The sequence below is a fragment of the Protomyctophum parallelum genome, assembly GCF_964188405.1.
Source record: "Protomyctophum parallelum genome assembly, chromosome: 3".
NCBI lineage: Eukaryota > Metazoa > Chordata > Actinopteri > Myctophiformes > Myctophidae > Protomyctophum > Protomyctophum parallelum.
The window spans coordinates 53433688-53453135 of NC_139698.1; the positions used below are offsets into that span (position 1 = coordinate 53433688).

The 19448-nt window shown below is 47.6% G+C and overlaps 1 protein-coding gene across 2 annotated transcripts in view; it reads left to right on the plus strand.

Annotated features, from left to right (window-relative positions):
• Positions 1–19448, plus strand: part of fhl3a (four and a half LIM domains 3a) — a 54720-nt gene that overhangs the window by 20142 nt on the left and 15130 nt on the right. For both annotated transcript variants that reach the window (XR_014569033.1, XM_083761024.1), the window contains exon 2: positions 18998–19170. Coding sequence is in view for 1 of the 2 variants with exons in the window: in XM_083761024.1 (XP_083617150.1) it covers positions 18998–19170 (173 nt within the window). In the remaining variant the exon portion in view is untranslated. The remainder of the gene's footprint in view (positions 1–18997; positions 19171–19448) is intronic.

A 19448-nucleotide genomic window follows, 5' to 3' on the forward strand; every position in this document is an offset into this window, starting at 1 on the left:
AGCTGAGCTGAAAACGTACTGGACTGGATCAGTGGTCTCACCCTGGGGTTCGGGGACTCCCAGGGGTCCTTGAGGGGGTTACAGGGGGTCCCCAGCGAATTGGTCCCTCATGCCAAACAACTATTCCACAATCTCTGAATGCCACATACTACGCCCCTTTAAAGCCACACATGGAAGCTGTCATCTGTTTGGCATTTTAAAATGTCTTTTCGAATACCTGCATATATCTGCTTAGCAGCAGATATGGGAAGTATACAGTGGAGGCGGGGCATCCAGTTTACTCTCTCGCCTCTGTGCTAAGTGGCCGATAGTGACTTCATCATTAATTAAAAGGAATGAAAGATGGAATGAATTCATGATACATCATCTCTAGATAGCCCAGTCGGTTGAGCTCTTGCCTTTGGTCAACAGGGTCATGGGTTTGATTGCGGGCAGCCGGGCACCGAAGTATGAGTAGCACATAAATAAATACAGGGAGCTGATGGTAGGTGTTGCCCACACAGGTTGCCTACAGGGATCTAGTGCATTGTAAAAGGGCTAGACTCCCGCGTTGATGCTGACAATAAGCCTTTCGGACGTACTTAGACTTACTTACATGAATAGTTTATTGTATGAGTTAATCATATATTTAGCGTTACTTACGTGTATACGAATTTCCTCCCTATAGGAAGTTGTGACCCAGATGGGTAACTCTGACAGTTTAGCCTGTCCTGTATGAAATGTCAGCTCTGTGACAGTACAGTGACCACGTGACGACGACGACGATGGCCATGTTTGGACATGAATCTGCCCTGGGAAACTGAGGAGTGACCGTGCTCGTGGGATTAGAGGCCATGTTTGTTTGCTCAAAGACAAATAATATACCCCCCAGTCCCCCACCCCACCCAACGCCGTCGCCACCATCCCCAAACTGAACGCAGCTACTCAGTCATAAGAGGACAACCCACGCCAAGGTGGTGGGGGAGCCCCCCTCCTGCGGTCGCAACTGTCACCACTCTGCTCTGTCTTGTCTTCCCTATAGTGACTTCCTTAGTTGCGTGCGTCATGCACTGTTGTGTGCACGAGAGACATTGGATCCTTCTGCTGAATATTGTGTCTCTATATTTGCACCCTTTGCCCCGCACTTCCTATTTTACCCATGTTGTTTGACACCATATGAATCCAATCTCAGAATCAAAACCGACCTAAGAATTTTACCTGGTACTTGGGATTCTATATGGAAGTCAGTTTGTTAAGAAGAAGCATTCCTTGTAGGCCCCACGGGAGCTAATGAGGAAACAAAAGAGTGTCACTGCACTTGCTTTCAGATTTGGAATGTCCTTCTTCATCTCCTGTGTGGAGCTGGAGAAGTGTGGATTCTGTCTCTCTCTCTCTCTCTCTTTCTCTCTCTCTCTCTCTCTCTCTCTTTCTCTCTCTCTCTTTCTCTCTCTCTCTCTCTCTCCACCTTTCCCTCTCTGCCATCTAAACATTTTCTGGCAAATACCAGCGCACAGAAAGAAAAGACAGCCTTTCCTGCATTCTCTCGTCGACCTCCCCTGGCACACAGGAGTTGACTGCATACTTTCCCCGATGCAAACCAGATGTGAAAGTCTTAACGTATGGCAGCATTTTCCTTTTTTTTTCCTTCAAAGGAAGACAAATGTAGGCCAAAAATGTAGTCCTTTGACTTGTCCGCACACAGTGATGTAAAAATACATTTGAATTCAATTCTGAGTCCCAAACCTTCCCCCTCACAGTGGTTTACAGAGCACTGTATGATTTAGAGTAATTGCAATGTTATTGTTTGGTTGTTGGTGGAACATTATGGAACGTTGGGCCTGAGACTGCAGGCATGTGAGAGATGTGACAACGACTGCAGCTCTAGCTGCGGGCTCTCCTTCAAAAACGTGTCATTCGCAAACACACAGTCTCCCTATTTTGTGACAAATCTTTGTGTTTTCCTTTTTTAAGTTTGACCAAACTTACATTTACCACCTCAAGCAAGAAGAACAGAACAGAGATTCACAGACTTTATTGGCCGAGTATGTTGTTCACATAGTGCAGTATGAAGAATGTGATTGCAGCGTGCTCTCAGGCACAGGAAAACATTATATATTGTACAGCAGATAAGAGAGAAATAGGTGCAGAGCAGACTTGTAAGTGCTGTGATGTGATGACGGCATTTATTCTCTAATACTGCACAAAGCAATCCGTCAAATCCTTGTATTATGTGAAGATGGAAGCTATTTGTCAAGTTCTAGCAAGCTGGCTGTCCTTTGCACTCAGCTTTCCTTGGTCCTTATTGTGGTTGTACACACAATGCGTTGTGCTGCAACACATTGTGAGCTTACAGTAGATCGGTGCACACTGCACAGCCAGGCATAAATCAGGTTCATACTTTGATATCCATCCTCTGTGCTGAAGGTGTCCATACCACAACATCAAGCCTAATATTACTGTACGCCTCATAGACCCTGCATCTGCATGATCATTAAAAGTTGGCTGGAGGGGACAAATTACAAAGGCCACGGTGACGTTTGCTGCCGCAAGGTACTCATTTTCCCCCTTTATGTTTATGGCGTTGGCTTTGATTTGGGCCCTTCGTCGCCTCCCACTGCGCGCCAGGCGGTGTTTAAATGCTCAGGGACAATGACGGGTTATAGCTTTCTTGTGTCTGGACTGCTGGCCACGCTTCTATCCTTAAGTCTGAGAGGGCTCTGTTTCCGCGGAGGAGCCGCCACAAGGTCTGATCACCGCTGGCGCTGAAAAGAACCCGTGGGAGAAGGACATTGTCCTGTGAAGCTTTGATATGGCAGTGGTTCACCAACAGCGCTAAAGCTGCATGGTGTTCCGTGAGACCAGGTGTGGCGTGGTATTTTGTGACCACACACAATTACTGCAATATATCGTTATGTCATCTCCTTATTCTAACTTATTGCGTTTTGTGTAAATTAATGCCCCACACTACAGCGTCACACAAAAGTCTCAAAAGTAGCAGATCCACAAGCTCGAAACAAGGAAGCAACATGTGTCAAGCTTGTAGATCTGCTACTTTTGCTACTTTTCAGGTTTCCACTTTCCATCCGACATGAATAGAAATTATCACAGCGTGGTAAGAGACTAGCCATGGCAGTGTGTGTGTGTGTGTGTGTGTGTGTGTGTGTGTGTGTGTGTGTGTGTGTGTGTGTGTGTGTGTGTGTGTGTGTGTGTGTGTGTGTGTGTGTGTGTGTGTGTGTGTGTGTGTGTGTGTGTGTGTGTGTGTGTGTGTGTGTGTGTGTCGCGTGCGCGCGTGGGCGCGTGCGTGCGTGCATGTGTTGAAAATAGCCAAGCTGACAATGCGTCGCTAGATTTATCTGCGAAGGATTTTACTTGTGAAACGTGACATTTCTGCATATTGGGTACTTTTACTTTTGGGACTTTAAGTACATTCTGACAACAAAGCTTTGGTATTTTTTACTCAAGTACATTTTTAATTCCGGACTTCTTTTTTGTGTAACAGAGTATTTACTTAAGTAAAAAAAAAGCATGGAGTACTTTCTCCACCACTGACCAACAGCATATGGTACGGTATACAGACGGCCTTCAGATGTGGGTGGCCCGTGCTCTCCTCTTAGTGGAGAAACCAATGCAGAAGTGTATCATCTCGCATGCTGAGGCCTCATGTTGTTTACCAACAGCATCCAATCTGCGGCCATGTGCCGGGCCCGCTGTATAAACTGGGATGACCACAGATTGCCCAATGCCATAAATGTCCCAACCCGTGAAAGCTTTGGGAACGCTGGTGTACCGACCGGGTGGGGCGGATAAGTGTCTTTGTTTGCAATAAAGGGCATGATGCATTGTTAGAATATTAATGCTCGGTTGGATAGCCATATATATTTCTTCTCTCTTTTCTTTTTTCTTTACCATCTGAGGCTCTGAGCAAAGGGAAGTTACTTAAGATCATTGCCTGCCAATGACGACATTTTATGTCATTAAAGTTCTTATATGACAAGATCTAAGATCCCCCTGTGGGGAATCCAATGCAAAAAATAGCACTGTTACCAATCAATGTCAGACCTCTGGGCTCAGATTTCATGGCTCAACAAAGTAAAAATGCGGCTGCCAAACTTTTCAACCTGGCATCATTACCAAATATTCAAGGAATCACATTATTTTCCAAATTAGTGAAAATTGCAGCTCTCCCAGATACAACTCATAACGCTGTGTTGTGTTGTGCTCAATGTGCTGTGCTGTGCTGTGCTGCGAGCTCATAGATCAGCTATTTCCGCCATTCATCACACAAGGGCTCAAGTGGATAACATTGGATCCAAATGTTAATCACGTAGCAGGGTAATGTTTATTTTTTTTATTTTTTTCCCGAGCATTATTTGCCGGGTTGTTGTTTTAACAAGCACGCGATGCCACGCATGTGTTTATGAATGGCCGTGGCTTTATCTATCCTTCATGAGCAATTTCCTCCTCTTCCTGCGATAAGATTCATTGGCTCTACTCCGTCCTTTGCTGGACTTCATTTATCTGATATAGCCGAAGCCAACCAAGAGCAGCACACGGAAAGTGTAGCCAGATGTACCCTGTGCGGATATTAGCATCTCCCTAGTCAGACCCAGTGGGTTGCTTCATTGTGTGGACCCCAAGAGAGTGGAATGTCAATGTCCTAACTCCTAAACCAGGGGTCTTCTCTTCAGGCCACAGGCCCATTAGCTGAGAGAGACATGAAGCATGCAGGGACCCCCACGCAGACTATGAAATCAGTCTAATCTGCAACACAATTGCATACAGTGAATGTATGAAAATGTGTTGCAGATTGGGATTCGAACCACGTAAAAAAAAAAAACGATTCCTGATTAACCGTGTTAAGTTGTTAATTCATAATTGACATTTCCCATTCCTAGAAATGTAGTTTAGTCAAAAAGTCTCTGAAATCTAGTGCTGTGAAAGAAAGAAAAATACTAAGTACTCAAGTAAATGTACTTAGTTACTGCCCAACGGTGCTCAAAGAGTGTAGAATGTCAAGTAAAAGGACGTTCTAAACATTTCCAAGCACACAAGCACAGTTTACTCTGTGGAGTGACTGGTCCTTGAGAAAATGCGGACCTGGAAGCCTCCCGGGGAGGACCTTGACCTTGGGTCTGTGTCCCGTTAAAGACTTAACGTGACTGTAATCTCTCTGACGTCCTGACACAAACATTAGTTCTGCGCCATTGAAAGAAGGAAAAAAAAAGCCTTGTGCAATTCCTGCCTTTTGTTATTTTTTTGCGTTTTTGAGTCACCAAATGGAAACCGTCATGAATAAATAACACGAGAGGAGCATCCCCTGTCAGGCCCTCTCTCCATGTGGCCGGCAGAGAGTGTACCGCGGATGAACTTTTTCTCAAGTGTGTTTTTGACATTGTGCTTTATTTTAGATGTGCTCCGCCAGGCCTGCACTGCTTTAAATGATATACTTGAATGTCCAGCAACCACCCCCCCCACCGTCTCCAACCCAGCCAAAGAGCCTTACTTTGGCTGGATGATGTCCAAGCTGCAGACTGAGAGTTAGTGCATTGTGATGCTATGTGTTTATCCAAACACAGCCTTTTCACTTTTGCTTTGCTTTGATTTAAGACATGTCATCGGGTTAAGATCCTGCTCCAACACTCATTTGCCTTCTAAATGTCACCCTCTCCTTGTCCCGTCCCGTCCCCCGCCCTCCTTCTTGCATCTCTACCTTGTTCTATCTGAATTCTCTTCCATTTCCTCATCATCACTCTCTCCCTACGGAGTCTGCATGAAAGGAAACAGATCTATGCATTCCTTACAGGAGCTTATCGGCGACACCCTTTGCTGTGTGGCGTTGTTGTGACTTGTCTGCTCTTGTTAGCCATCTCAGAGCCATTTTTATGTATATCTGCAACGTACATAAAATGATAATGACAAGTACAGCAAAGCAAAGCAAAGCAAAGCAAAGCAAAGCAAAGCAAAGCAGTGTGGGAGTCAGCTACTGTAGCTGCTAGAGAGAGACCCCAGGCACTTTAAGTTGGTCTTTGTGAAGGCCACTGCTTTGTGTAAAGCAGGCTTACTATGCACAATAAAATCCACACCTGTGACTGCAGCCACGGACTGTAAAAATCACGGCAGACACAACAGACTCATAAATGCTGGCATGCGGCCAACAAATAAAACAGTAGAAATGGCTGTATATAATGGCTGTATATATAATGGCAACAATAGCGTTGGTTTATAGCTTAAAAGACCAGGGATTTGTTGGTAAAATGAGTTACCTTTTTCCACCTTTTTCCCCCCTCACCTAATGAATAATCAGATTTACAAGCTCATAATAATGTGACACATGGTGACGCGTTGTGAGCTTGTACTGTAGATCTGCTATTTCTGGCCAATGTTACCCCCAGAATATGGGTGCTGGAGTTCAAGTGGTTAATGTACAGTACTGGCAACCGCCCCATGCAGTATGTTGGCACTCGGCACAGACCATATTCCAAAGGTCTGCCAGCCTTGTCACTGGTAGAGCATGACACTGTTTCCAACCGTCTACAGCACCAGGCTTATCAGGGGTGGATACAGTTGTGCACATTGTGCTTGCTTTGAAGTGACAGTTAAGATATAGGAATGGGTGGGAGGAAGGACTGGCAATGTCTTCACAGCTCACTGTATAACCCAATGATATTCCCCTATATCGGGGGTTCCCAAACCTTTTTCAGGTACCCCCTCATCCTCGCAAAACACCGACAAGCATATTTGCAACCTTACATTTAGATGCCATTGGAACTATTTGTATTAAAACTTTTCAATCAAAGTCACAACACATTTTCACAACATTTATTTAAGATGCTATTTTAAATAAATGGATGTAGTCGGACCTATTTGACAGTACAGAAACATAATTGCCTTCCTTGATGCCTCAATTAAGCATCAACAACCATCAGCTGGTCACAGACAGTCATAGACACTCAGCCTCTGCAGAACTCTAACTGAAAGTGACTGCATGGAGTCTGTTTAATTTCTATACAAAGGCCCTTGAATGATGGAATATGGTTAACCCATTCTGACCTGAGATCAGATTCATACCAGGTTTCCACTGGACAACACACTGGTCTGATTAACCCATTCTGACCTGAGATCAGATTCTAAAAATGTCAGTCGTTCTTCGATTTTTCAAAAAATAGCAGACCTACAAGCTCGTATCGCGCCACTCGGTGGCGCGATATGAGCTTGTAGATCTGCTATTTTTCAATAGCTAAAGCATAACGTGATGCTGACTATACCGAGGCACTGGAGGGCTCCACATCGTCGGCTCTGTGCCATCAAAGAAACTTTGTTTTGACCAAAAATGCCATCTGGGACAAAGGAATATAGGAGATACAGGCGATTGAAAGAAACAGATAGAATGGATTATTATGGTGATGACGATCTAAGATGGGCGACCCAGTTGCTAACGTAAGTAGCATTATGGCTTGATCGATCGAAAGCTCTATAAAAGCGTAGCATTAAATAATAATGCTTTAATTGACGTAGATCTCGGCCAAGTGTTAACAAACAGAAAATAAATGTTCAGATAACGATACCAATTGTATCCAAAACATTGGAATTTGGAAATTGGAAGTGGTGAAAAAAAAGAGCAGACAAATTGGTAACCTGACCTGAAGATTCTGTTTACTAAAGAGCTGGAGAAATGGGGAGAGACCCCCTGCTGCATTACAAACACTCTATAGCAGTGATTTATATTGGAATATAGAGCTTACTTCTTTGGGGGGTGGGTGGGTGTTTGCAGTCGTATAGGCAGTAGCACATGGACAACTACATTTCACATTATACATATCACTAACGTCTGGTCATTTTACACTACCAGTGTGTGTGTGGGTACTGTATGTACGGCGTGCATGTGTGCGTGCCGTGCACGTGTCTTTACAATGTGTTTGTTCTGCTCAGTCATCAAGGACAAACAAAGCCTTCAACTGAACCCTAAATGCCTACTAACTAATGTACACACACATTCATGGTGTTGTCTTTCTCTCCCCTCCCAAGGCCATGTATTCGCCTGACTCGCTCACGCACACACACACACACACACACACACGCACACACGCACACACACACACACACACACACACACACACACACACACACACACACACGCACACACACACACACACACACACACACACACACACACACACACACACACACACACACACACACACACACATAAGCTTCAACACATCATGAGGCTAGACAGTGGGCACATTAATGATGCACTGCATGATCTGCAGAGATGTATTTCATAATTGGGGTTCTTTTGGACAAATCTGCTGTCCATTTACCGTTTACAAAGGGTTTTTTTTCTCCTTTTTTTCAGCCTTCTGCCTTCTGCTACCAACTGTCTCCTGTGTTTATGTAACATACAGTCCACTGCTTTGTCTAGTCTTAGCCAAACAGATCTTTGACAATCGCACTCTCCTATTGGGTGGGAGGAGAGCGGGGGGGGGGAGGCCTGTTGCCAGGGTCATTCCTAATAGGATGTCGATGCCGTCGGGCAAAAACCTCTTATCTTCATATTTAAAGTTTTTGTGTTGTTTTTTCCCCTCGTAAATGAACGTCCCACTTACTCATACTACAAGCGTCGCACGGAAGCGTCAAAAGCAGTAGATCCACACGCTCTAGTTTCGAGCTTGTCGATCAGCTACTTTTGCTGTTATTTGAACCCTGAAAAGTAACAGTTTTGGACTTATGAGGTTTCCCACCCGGGCAGAGACGGTGTGCAGTTTGTACGTTTGGAGTGAACCGGAGCGTGAGCAAAGTTTGGGCAGGGGATTAGCAGGGCTCGCCTGTGAGACCGGACTGGACCGGGTAGCTTCCAGCCCTCCCCAGTAACCCACCGGCACTATGTTGCATGGCAACAGCGGCGCCGTACATCATCTGTTAGGTTAGCTGCCATTGGTTTGATATTCTGTGGTGTCTCTCTACATTGGCCCGCATCCTCAGTGGTGGAGAAATATAATGTACTCAGAATTTGTTCATAAAGTAAAGAATACTACACTGCAGACATACTCTACTGTTACAAGTAAAAGTACTGAATTCAAAATGTACATGAGAAGTTGGTATCAAAATATACTACCGGTATGTAGGTCAACTGTTTTCGAATAGATGATGTGCAAAGTATGATTAATTTGTATATTTTGTATCTTGTTACTAAAGCTTTCAGATAATTGTAGATCTAAAAAGTATAATAGGCCTATTTGAGATGTAGTTGGGTACAAGTAAAAGTAGGCTACCTATACAATTGCACTTAAGTAGGCCGACAGTACCGGAGTAAATGTACTCATTAAAACGGGAAAGACAAACCACATGCTAGCAAACGACTAGGGCTAAGAGAATCAGAGAAGAGCATTTTGTGCAGAGTCATTTAGGTTGACCTATATAGCGCAGCGTTCACCGTATCTGGATATATTTTCAATATGCCACTCAGCCCAAATCCCTCTGGATCATTACAGCCTCAGCCTGAGAATGGAATACATCTCGGACTAATACCTTCATTGCTTTGCAGCGCTAGAATACTCTGTAAACAACAGTATTGAGGCCATTGTCCTCACTGGGGGTGGTGGTGATTTCCTTGATATATCCCCCTCCCTCTCTCTCTCTCTTTCCCTCTCTCTCTCTCTCTCTCTCTCTCTCTCTCTCTCTCTCTCTCTCTCTCTCTCTCTCTCTCTCTCTCTCTCTCTCTCTCTCTCTCTCTCTCTCTCTCTCTCTCTCTCTCGATCCGAGTCAGTCATGACTGTGGTATTTGGGTATTTTATTAACAGAGTGGGGTTCTTAGTCACAGGGTCCTAGCATGCGAGGGTATTTTATTAACCCATTCTGACCTGAGATCAGATTAAAAAAAAAATGTCTATTACATCCTGACAGTTTCATTATTAACCCATTCTGACCTGAGATCAGATTGAAAAAAATGTCAGTCGTTTTTTCAAAAATAGCAGACCTACAAGCTCATATCGCGCCGGTGGCGCGATATGAGCTTGTAGATCTGCTATTTTTCAATAGCTAAAGCATAACATGATGCGGGGGAATGGATCTTTTGCCAGGAAGCCAGGTTCAAAGCCCTGTGAGAACAGGCCTCCGCACTGGACTTCAACATGGACTAGATCCAATCTCTCCTCTCCCCTCCTCTCTCACACACACACACACACACACACACACACACACACAGAGACACACGCCTGTACACATGTATACGCAAATCCCCTCTCACTCCTCGTGGGGGCCGATGTTGGGGAAAGGATGTTTAGGCCGGGGCTTTGGGTCAGCGGTTTGTTGGATTGGGTCACGTCTTAACGCAGACCACTGGAGGTCAACGCGCTGACGTCACGGCCCTCTGTGAACCCGTGGGCACGGAGGGTTCACTTTAAGCTACTCAGCACTCTCAGATTGTTACTCTTGCTGATCTCCCTTCTGACATGTCGATACTACAAGACCCCAAAACCAAAACAAGACCCCCCCCCCTTTTTTTTATTTTTAAGTAATCCGTATTTATGTATCGGAGGCTTTGGAACCTTTGCATGTGTACCGTTCCCATCCGTGCTCTGTGTGTGTGTGTGTGTGTGTGTGTGTGTGTGTGTGTGTGTGTGTGTGTGTGTGTGTGTGTGTGTGTGTGTGTGTGTGTGTGTGTGTGTGTGTGTGTGTGTGTGTGTGTGTGTGTGTGCGCGCGCGCGAGAGACTGCATGTGCATGTGTGTGTGAGTGTGTGTGTGCGTGTGTGTGTGTGTGTGAGCTACCTAATCTTAACTGATTGCTGTCAGCCTGGTTGTTTTAGCTCCAACCCACATCTCTCCTGAGACCATAAATACACTTGTAGTGAGGAAGGCCTGACCAGAGCTGCCTGCCTGCGTGGGAGTGCAGCCGTAGAGCTGCCTGCCTGCGTGGGAGTGCAGCCGTAGAGCTGCCTGCCTGCGTGGGAGTGCAGCCGTAGAGCTGCCTGCCTGCGTGGGAGTGCAGCCGTAGAGCTGCCTGCCTGCGTGGGAGTGCAGCCGTAGAGCTGCCTGCCTGCGTGGGAGTGCAGCCGTAGAGCTGCCTGCCTGCGTGGGAGTGCAGCCGTAGAGCTGCCTGCCTGCGTGGGAGTGCAGCCGTAGAGCTGCCTGCCTGCGTGGGAGTGCAGCCGTAGAGCTGCCTGCCTGCGTGGGAGTGCAGCCGTATAGAGCTGCCTGCCTGCGTGGGAGTGCAGCCGTAGAGCTGCCTGCCTGCGTGGGAGTGCAGCCGTATAGAGCTGCCTGCCTGCGTGGGAGTGCAGCCGTAGAGCTGCCTGCCTGCGTGGGAGTGCAGCCGTATAGAGCTGCCTGCCTGCGTGGGAGTGCAGCCGTATAGAGCTGCCTGCCTGCGTGGGAGTGCAGCCGTGGAGCTGCCTGCCTGCGTGGGAGTGCAGCCGTAGAGCTGCCTGCCTGCGTGGGAGTGCAGCCGCAGAGCTGCCTGCCTGCGTGGGAGCGCAGCCGTGGAGCTGCCTGCCTGCGTGGGAGTGCAGCCGTAGAGCTGCCATGCCTGCGTGGGAGTGCAGCCGTATAGAGCTGCCTGCCTGCGTGGGAGCGCAGCCGCGGAGCTGCCTGCCTGCGTGGGAGTGCAGCCGTAGAGCTGCCTGCCTGCGTGGGAGTGCAGCCGTAGAGCTGCCTGCCTGCGTGGGAGTGCAGCCGTAGAGCTGCCTGCCTGCGTGGGAGTGCAGCCGCAGAGCTGCCTGCCTGCGTGGGAGTGCAGCCGTAGAGCTGCCTGCCTGCGTGGGAGTGCAGCCGTATAGAGCTGCCTGCCTGCGTGGGAGTGCAGCCGTAGAGCTGCCTGCCTGCGTGGGAGTGCAGCCGTATAGAGCTGCCTGCCTGCGTGGGAGTGCAGCCGTATAGAGCTGCCTGCCTGCGTGGGAGTGCAGCCGTAGAGCTGCCTGCCTGCGTGGGAGTGCAGCCGCAGAGCTGCCTGCCTGCGTGGGAGTGCAGCCGTAGAGCTGCCTGCCTGCGTGGGAGTGCAGCCATAGAGCTGCCTGCCTGCGTGGGAGTGCAGCCGTGGAGCTGCCTGCCTGCGTGGGAGTGCAGCCGTATAGAGCTGCCTGCCTGCGTGGGAGTGCAGCCGTATAGAGCTGCCTGCCTGCGTGGGAGTGCAGCCGTAGAGCTGCCTGCCTGCGTGGGAGTGCAGCCGCAGAGCTGCCTGCCTGCGTAGGAGTGCAGCCGTAGAGCTGCCTGCCTGCGTGGGAGTGCAGCCGCAGAGCTGCCATGCCTGCGTGGGAGTGCAGCCGTAGAGCTGCTACCTGCGTGGGAGTGCAGCCGCGAGGGGAAATAATCCACCTCTGGAACATCCTGGAATCCATGGATGTTGATCCACCCAAGAAGCTAACCAAGCAGTAGTACAAAATAACTAAGTACATTTACTCAAGTACTGTACTTGAGTAACATTTTGAATGCGACACATTGTGAGCTTGTAGATTTTGGTACTTTGGGTGCTTTATCTACATTTTGATGCCAGTACTTTTTGAACTCCTGACTTTTACTTGTAAGTAACAGAGTATTTGTCTATATTGCAGTATTGATACGTTTGTTAAAGTGCAAGACCACTTTGGTAGAGGTTTGGATTGTGTCTTTGTTATCTTATCCATGATGTAACTCCAAATGTGGGCAAGAAAAAAGAAATTGCTCCAGTGATTAGAAATTATTAATTCAAAATATGCTCCTCATTGTCTTACATTGTACGCTGAACGCTGATGGCATCAAAAGTGTTGTGATCTACAAGCTCATAGCGTGCCACCGAGTGGCACGCTACGAGCTTGTAGGTCTGCTATTTTTTTTTTAAATCATGAACATGTGGTGCAAAGCTTTGAATATATACTCTTTCAGAGCGAACGTTTTTAACTCAAATCTTTGCTTCTGGGGAGGGGGTCCCTGAAACAACATATTTTCAGATGGGGGGTCAGCGGCCAATTTCATATATTTTTGGGGGTCCTTGACATGAAATATTGAGAACCACTGATATAGAAACATGAGGTTTTTCAGGAAAAAAAAGACATTTAAAAAAATACATTTTTTCAGTCCAAAATGGGTTAAGTTTCTCCAGCCATTTACCGAGCAGATGATACAAATGAAGGGGGGGGGGGGGGGGGCAGCCAGGGGGGAATAGCAATAAACAGCTGCTGACAGCTGCTGGATTCACTTTGGAACCAGAGGCTGACATCAGACGTCACGGGCAGCGCTCGCTCGCTTTTCCCGTCCGCCATGAGTCATGCCGTGTCTCGCTCGGCTCGGCGGGCCTGGCGAGCGCGGCCGGCACATACCTGGCTGCCACTGTGCAGATAAGGCTGAGCTCATAGCGCCGTAGCAGTGCTTTTCAACTCGCTTCTTCTCTCCAAGTTGATTCTTATCGCAGGTGCTGCTGTCGCTATTAAACGTGTCCGCAACACTTTGGCAAACGTTGCGCCCCCACTCTAAAACGGCACAGGTATTATTAAGACCTGACTTGATAAGACCTGAGGGGAGATTCTATACGAATGGCTTCTAAATCTATTAGTTCTTTCAAGATTGTTTTTTTTTGTTTTGTTTTTTAGCCAACGCTAAAATCTAATCGAATTATCATCATCATCATACTATAATCATACTATAATTCAGTCAATGTCTGTCTGTCTGAATGTCTGTCAGAAACACTGCCGTATCTCCTGCACCGCCTGCACCAATCACTCCCACTTTTCACACAGGCATTGACCATAATAACTTATAAATTAATAATGAATTTATTAGTGAATAAAAAATGCGAAAACGCACCCAAGGCACAGTACCCCCCTGCGGCCACAAGGGAGCGGGGGGGGGGGGGGGGGGGGGGCAATATCTCACAACGGGTAAGGGCTAGTAGCTATAATAGGTGAAGATACACAATCTTTTGGCAAAACAGCAGATCAGCTCACAATGCGCCGCGTCGTTGCTTGCTGTACTAGAAAGTATTTCAGCTCCTATACACGCATGCAGTACCATGTCTCATTTACGAAAAAGAAACATAAAAAGTTATAGAATAGATGGAGATAAGAGGTTGTGCTGACATTTTCCCCCACCCCAGTATACCTCCAGATGGATACCGTCTACGACCTGAGAGGTCGCGGGTCCAAAAGGGGGTATATCCATTCCATTCCACTCCCTTATTAGATGGAGAGATAATATGGGAGGTCCAGTGATGTGAGCCAGCGTATACACACGGCCAACACAAGGCCACCTCATATTTACTCTGGCTTAATTTATGTCTAAAAGGCCAATGCGGGGGTGCCGAGCGGGTTTTTAGCTTGGAGCGCGTCACAGGGTTATTTATGAAGAATGGGGGAACAGGTGAGGTGGTCCCCCCCCCCCCCCCCCCCCTCACACCCTGACTCATTAGGAGCTTTTATCTCACAAGAGGCCTCAGACGGATGAAACGTGAGAGTCTGGGACTGATGTTGTCTTTGATGATGTATCCTGTGTGTGATTTGGCCATTATTCTAGCCTCCTTTGTCTGTCTGTCAACTTACCTGCGCATGTGTGTGCAGGCGTGCGTGCGTGCGAGTGCGCACGTGTGTGCTTGTATGTATGTATGTATTTGTGCACTTGCATTTCAGAATGTGTATAGGTATTCCATGAGTATATCGGCATGCTTGTGTGTGTCTTATGTATTTGATACTGTGTGTGTGTGTGTGTGTGTGTGTGTGCGTGCCGATGTGTATACACATACTTTCCTGGCGTGCTGTACTTTGCCTGAGCGGGGGGGGCGTGGTGGTGTGTAAGCCAGGCAGCGCATGCTGCAGCACCTCGGGGTGAAAGTTTGATTGATTGTGATATCAGAGGTGGTTATTATTTTTTATTCTCCCTCCTGGGCGGAGGTGGAACTGCACTCTGCCAGAGGGCCGTATCACTCCCCCCCCCCACAGCCATGCTGTCATGTTTTGGCAGCCCCATGCAGTACAGTGTTGGTAGCCTCATATGCTCCCCGCAATAGATTCTGTCACTTTGTACGGTGTGTGTTCGGCTATGATCAAGGGGCCAATCCAACACCGACAAGTGTGTGTCTAGTGTACATTTTCACGCCATGGACTCCCATGTTAACCCATTCCGAACGGGAACCCATTCTGGTGTTAGCGTCATGTTATGCTTTAGCTATTGAAAAATAACAGATCTACAAGCTCGTATCGCGCCACCGAGTGGCGCGATACGAGCTTGTAGGTCTGATATTTTTGAAAAATCGAAGAGCGACTGACATTTTTAGAATCTGATCTCGGGTCAGAATGGGTTAATCAGACCAGTGTGTGTCCAGCGGGAAACCTCGTGTGAATCTGATCTCAGGTCAGAATGGGTTAATAATATATGTGTTTGGCCGAGGACCACCGTCTGAAAATATTTTGTTCCAGGGAGGTACACCCTGCGCCACCCCCCTCCCCCCCCCCCCCCCCCCCCCCCCTCCCTTTCAAGATTCTTTTGAAAATAGAAAACCCGTCGCGCTGTTCAAATAACCGATGTGTGGTGTAGGGTTCAAGTGGTCGAGGCGATGTTAACCAATTTTGTCATGGACGTACAGTATGGTTACGGTATTATACTGTATAGGCCTGCTGGTTGCATGACCCTGCAGCTGTATAGTGTTTGAAACATTGTGCTTCAGTGGGTCTGCTGTTTTCACGTGCATGGACTCTCTCTCTCTCTCACACACACACACACACACACACACACACACACACACACACACACACACACACACACACACACACACACATTTATTGACCTTTCTGTCTCATTTGGTGGTACAGTACCATAGGTACGGTACATACTGTAGTGTAGGTGTTCCCAATGAACCAATGTGTGTGTGTGTGTGTGTGTGTGTGTGTGCGTGTGTGTGTGTGTGTGTGTGTGTGTGTGTGTGTGTGTGTGTGTGTGTGTGTGTGTGTGTGTGTGTGTGTGTGTGTGTGCATGCTTGTGTGCATCCGTGCGTGCGTGTCTCTCTCTCTCCCTTCCTTGCACATCACTTTCATCGCTCGGCAATAAAAGTTAATAGGCGTTTTGTACCTCTCATGAAAGTCCTGTCTTTCTCTGTCTCTTGTTCTCCCTGTCTCTCTCACCATTTTCATCTATGTCTCTCTCTCTCTCTCTCTCTCTCTCTCTCTCTCTCTCTCTCTCTACGCCCCCGCCCAGCCACTTCTCTTCATTTCATTTCGGTGTAAATCCCATGAGCAGCGGTACTTGCAGTATAAATATTGGCAGAGAAACCCTATACACTAATGGCGTCCTACTTCTGTCCCGGGGAGGGACGTGAAGCGACGGAAAACCTTCCTCGCGCCTCTACCTCCGTCTCTCTCAAAGTCAAACGTCCGGTCCTACTATTTGTCACACACGTCACCGTGACAGTGACATTTGTTCCCCGCCTTTGAAGTACCATCTCTTGGAGCGCTGAGCCGCCAGCCGTGCCGTGCTCGGGAATCATTTGTAGTTGATCTGACCCCCCATCCAATCCAACCCGTGATGTTGAGTTGAGGGCCACCCGGGAGGCATTGGGTCCCATTCTTTGGTCTGGTCTGTCCTCATCGTCCACTGTGTGTCTCTGTCCTCCCCCAGCTGTCCTCATGGCCCACTGTGTGTCTCTGTCCTCCCCCAGCTGTCCTCATCGTCCACTGTGTCTCTGTCCTCCCCCAGCTGTCCTCATCGTCCACTGTGTCTCTGTCCTCCCCCAGCTGTCCTCATCGTCCACTGTGTGTCTCTGTCCTCCCCCAGCTGTCCTCATCGTCCACTGTGTCTCTGTCCTCCCCCAGCTGTCCTCATCGTCCACTGTGTCTCTGTCCTCCCCCAGCTGTCCTCATCGTCCACTGTGTCTCTGTCCTCCCCCAGCTGTCCTCATCGTCCACTGTGTCTCTGTCCTCCCCCAGCTGTCCTCATCGTCCACTGTGTGTCTCTGTCCTCCCCCAGCTGTCCTCATCGTCCACTGTGTCTCTGTCCTCCCCCAGCTGTCCTCATCGTCCACTGTGTGTCTCTGTCCTCGCTGTCCTCATCGTCCACTGTGTGTCTCTGTCCTCCCCCAGCTGTCCTCATAGTCCACTGTGTGTCTCTGTTCTCCCCCACCTCATCGTCCACTGTGTCTCTGTCCTCCCCCAGCTGTCCTCATGGTCCACTGTGTGTCTCTGTCCTCCCCCAGCTGTCCTCATGGTCCACTGTGTGTCTCTGTCCTCCCCCAGCTGTCCTCATCGTCCACTGTGTGTCTCTGTCCTCCCCCAGCTGTCCTCATCGTCCACTGTGTCTCTGTCCTCCCCCAGCTGTCCTCGTCGTCCACTGTGTGTCTCTGTCCTCCCCCAGCTGTCCTCATGGTCCACTGTGTGTCTCTGTCCTCCCCCAGCTGTCCTCATCGTCCACTGTGTCTCTGTCCTCCCCCAGCTGTCCTCATCGTCCACTGTGTGTCTCTGTCCTCCCCCAGCTGTCCTCATCGTCCACTGTGTGTCTCTGTCCTCCCCCAGCTGTCCTCATCGTCCACTGTGTCTCTGTCCTCCCCCAGCTGTCCTCATCGTCCACTGTGTGTCTCTGTCCTCCCCCAGCTGTCCTCATCGTCCACTGTGTGTCTCTGTCCTCCCCCAGCTGTCCTCATCGTCCACTGTGTGTCTCTGTCCTCCCCCAGCTGTCCTCATCGTCCACTGTGTCTCTGTCCTCCCCCAGCTGTCCTCATCGTCCACGCTATTGCTCAATTCATACTCTGTATAAATTGAGCACGTAACACTGTTGTGTTACGTGCTGAAAATAGTTAGGTGGATCTGAAGCTCGCATCCCGTCACGTTGTGAGTTTGTAGATGAGCTATAAGCTCTATTTTCCCATTTATTTTGTGAAAAGCATAAAGATCTATATTCAGATTCCGTAATCATTGCTATAGAGTTTTGTTCAGTGACAGGTTTCTCCCTGTCTTTCCATTTCTTTCATATAGTAACCATCTATCAGCTTCTTTTTTTATAGTGGTCCAGTTTCAATGTTGTCAGCTCGTTTCTTTGCCATCAATTTCACTTGTTCATTCTGCATCTGGAATAATAATAATAATAATAATAATAAACTTTATTTATTCTTTTTCACTTCATGACAAAGAATAGAAAGTGCTTTACAGAACAAATAGCCTCGGTACCCAGGCTTTTATTTCCTTTCGCATTTGGCTACAGAACGAATAAAGAAGTTATAAGTTGAGACAGTAACAGACCCCCGTTACTGAACAAACCTTATTATGTCTTTACTGTAGCAATGATTGCTATCAGAATATAGGGCTATTTGACACTTATTTTAACAAAAGAAAATCACTTACTGCACCTTTAATCAGGCTTATGTCCACAGCTGGAAAGTTCCGGAGCCAAAATGTAGGCCTACGTAAACGTAAAATGTAATCTATTCTAGATAGCATAAAGTTATCACACATGGTACCAATGATTCGCCATGCAACTCCTTACAAACAAACAGTTGCAAGGAGTTGCATTGGTGTAACATGTCCTTGACTCCTTAAAACTGTTTTGTTGCAAGGAGTTGCATTGGTGCGGTGTGGGCCTTTAACCCATTCTGACCGGGCACCCATTTTGGTGTTGGCATCATGTTATGCTTTAGCTATTGAAAAATAGCAGATCTACAAGCTCATATCGCGCCACCGAGTGGCGCGATACGAGCTTGTAGGTCTGCTATTTTTTGAAAAATCGAAGAACGACTGACATTTTTAGAATCTGATCTCAGGTCAGAATGGGTTAAAACAGTTCATTGTTTACTTGGTTGTGGGTTGTGGGCATGCAGTCGCGATGGGTTCCTAACGACAAATCAAATGGGTTCAGATCTGAGCCAAGTCTCCTGAGGACGCGTGTCTGAAGCCTGTGTCCTGGACAGGGGTCTCCGGACGTAAAAACAAACAACATTGTTTAGACATTATGTCTAGTGCTTCATTGTTTACTGAAGCACTAGACTGTATAAGTCTGTAGTCTGCAGTGCTAAATGCCTGACATTGCAAAATGGAGTTGTGGCAACTCTAACTTTCGGCGTCTCCTGTGTTTCAGGTTTCGAGAAGGTGACGATGGCCGACCGCTTTGACTGTGACAACTGCAAAGAGTCGCTGTACGGCCGCAAGTACATCCAGTCCGAGGACAGCCCCTACTGCATCCCCTGCTACGACAGCCTGTTCTCCAACACGTGTGACGAGTGCAAGGAGCTCATCGCCCACGACGCCAGGGTATACACACTTATTTTATTTTATTATAAACCATCAACTAAACCCCATGAATTAGGCTATATTGTCAGTAGTTTGAGTCCCATTATGGGGAGTTATCACTTCTCTTTTGGGTCTTGAGCTACAAGGGTTGGGGAACAACATTTATAAACGGTAAGAAAGAAGTAGGGGAGGGAGAAGGAATTATGAAGGAAATATGAATTATGAATTATAAATTAAAAGAGCATTTTAAAGCTGAGATCATTTTAGACATAATGTAAGACGTATTTGAATTAATGTCC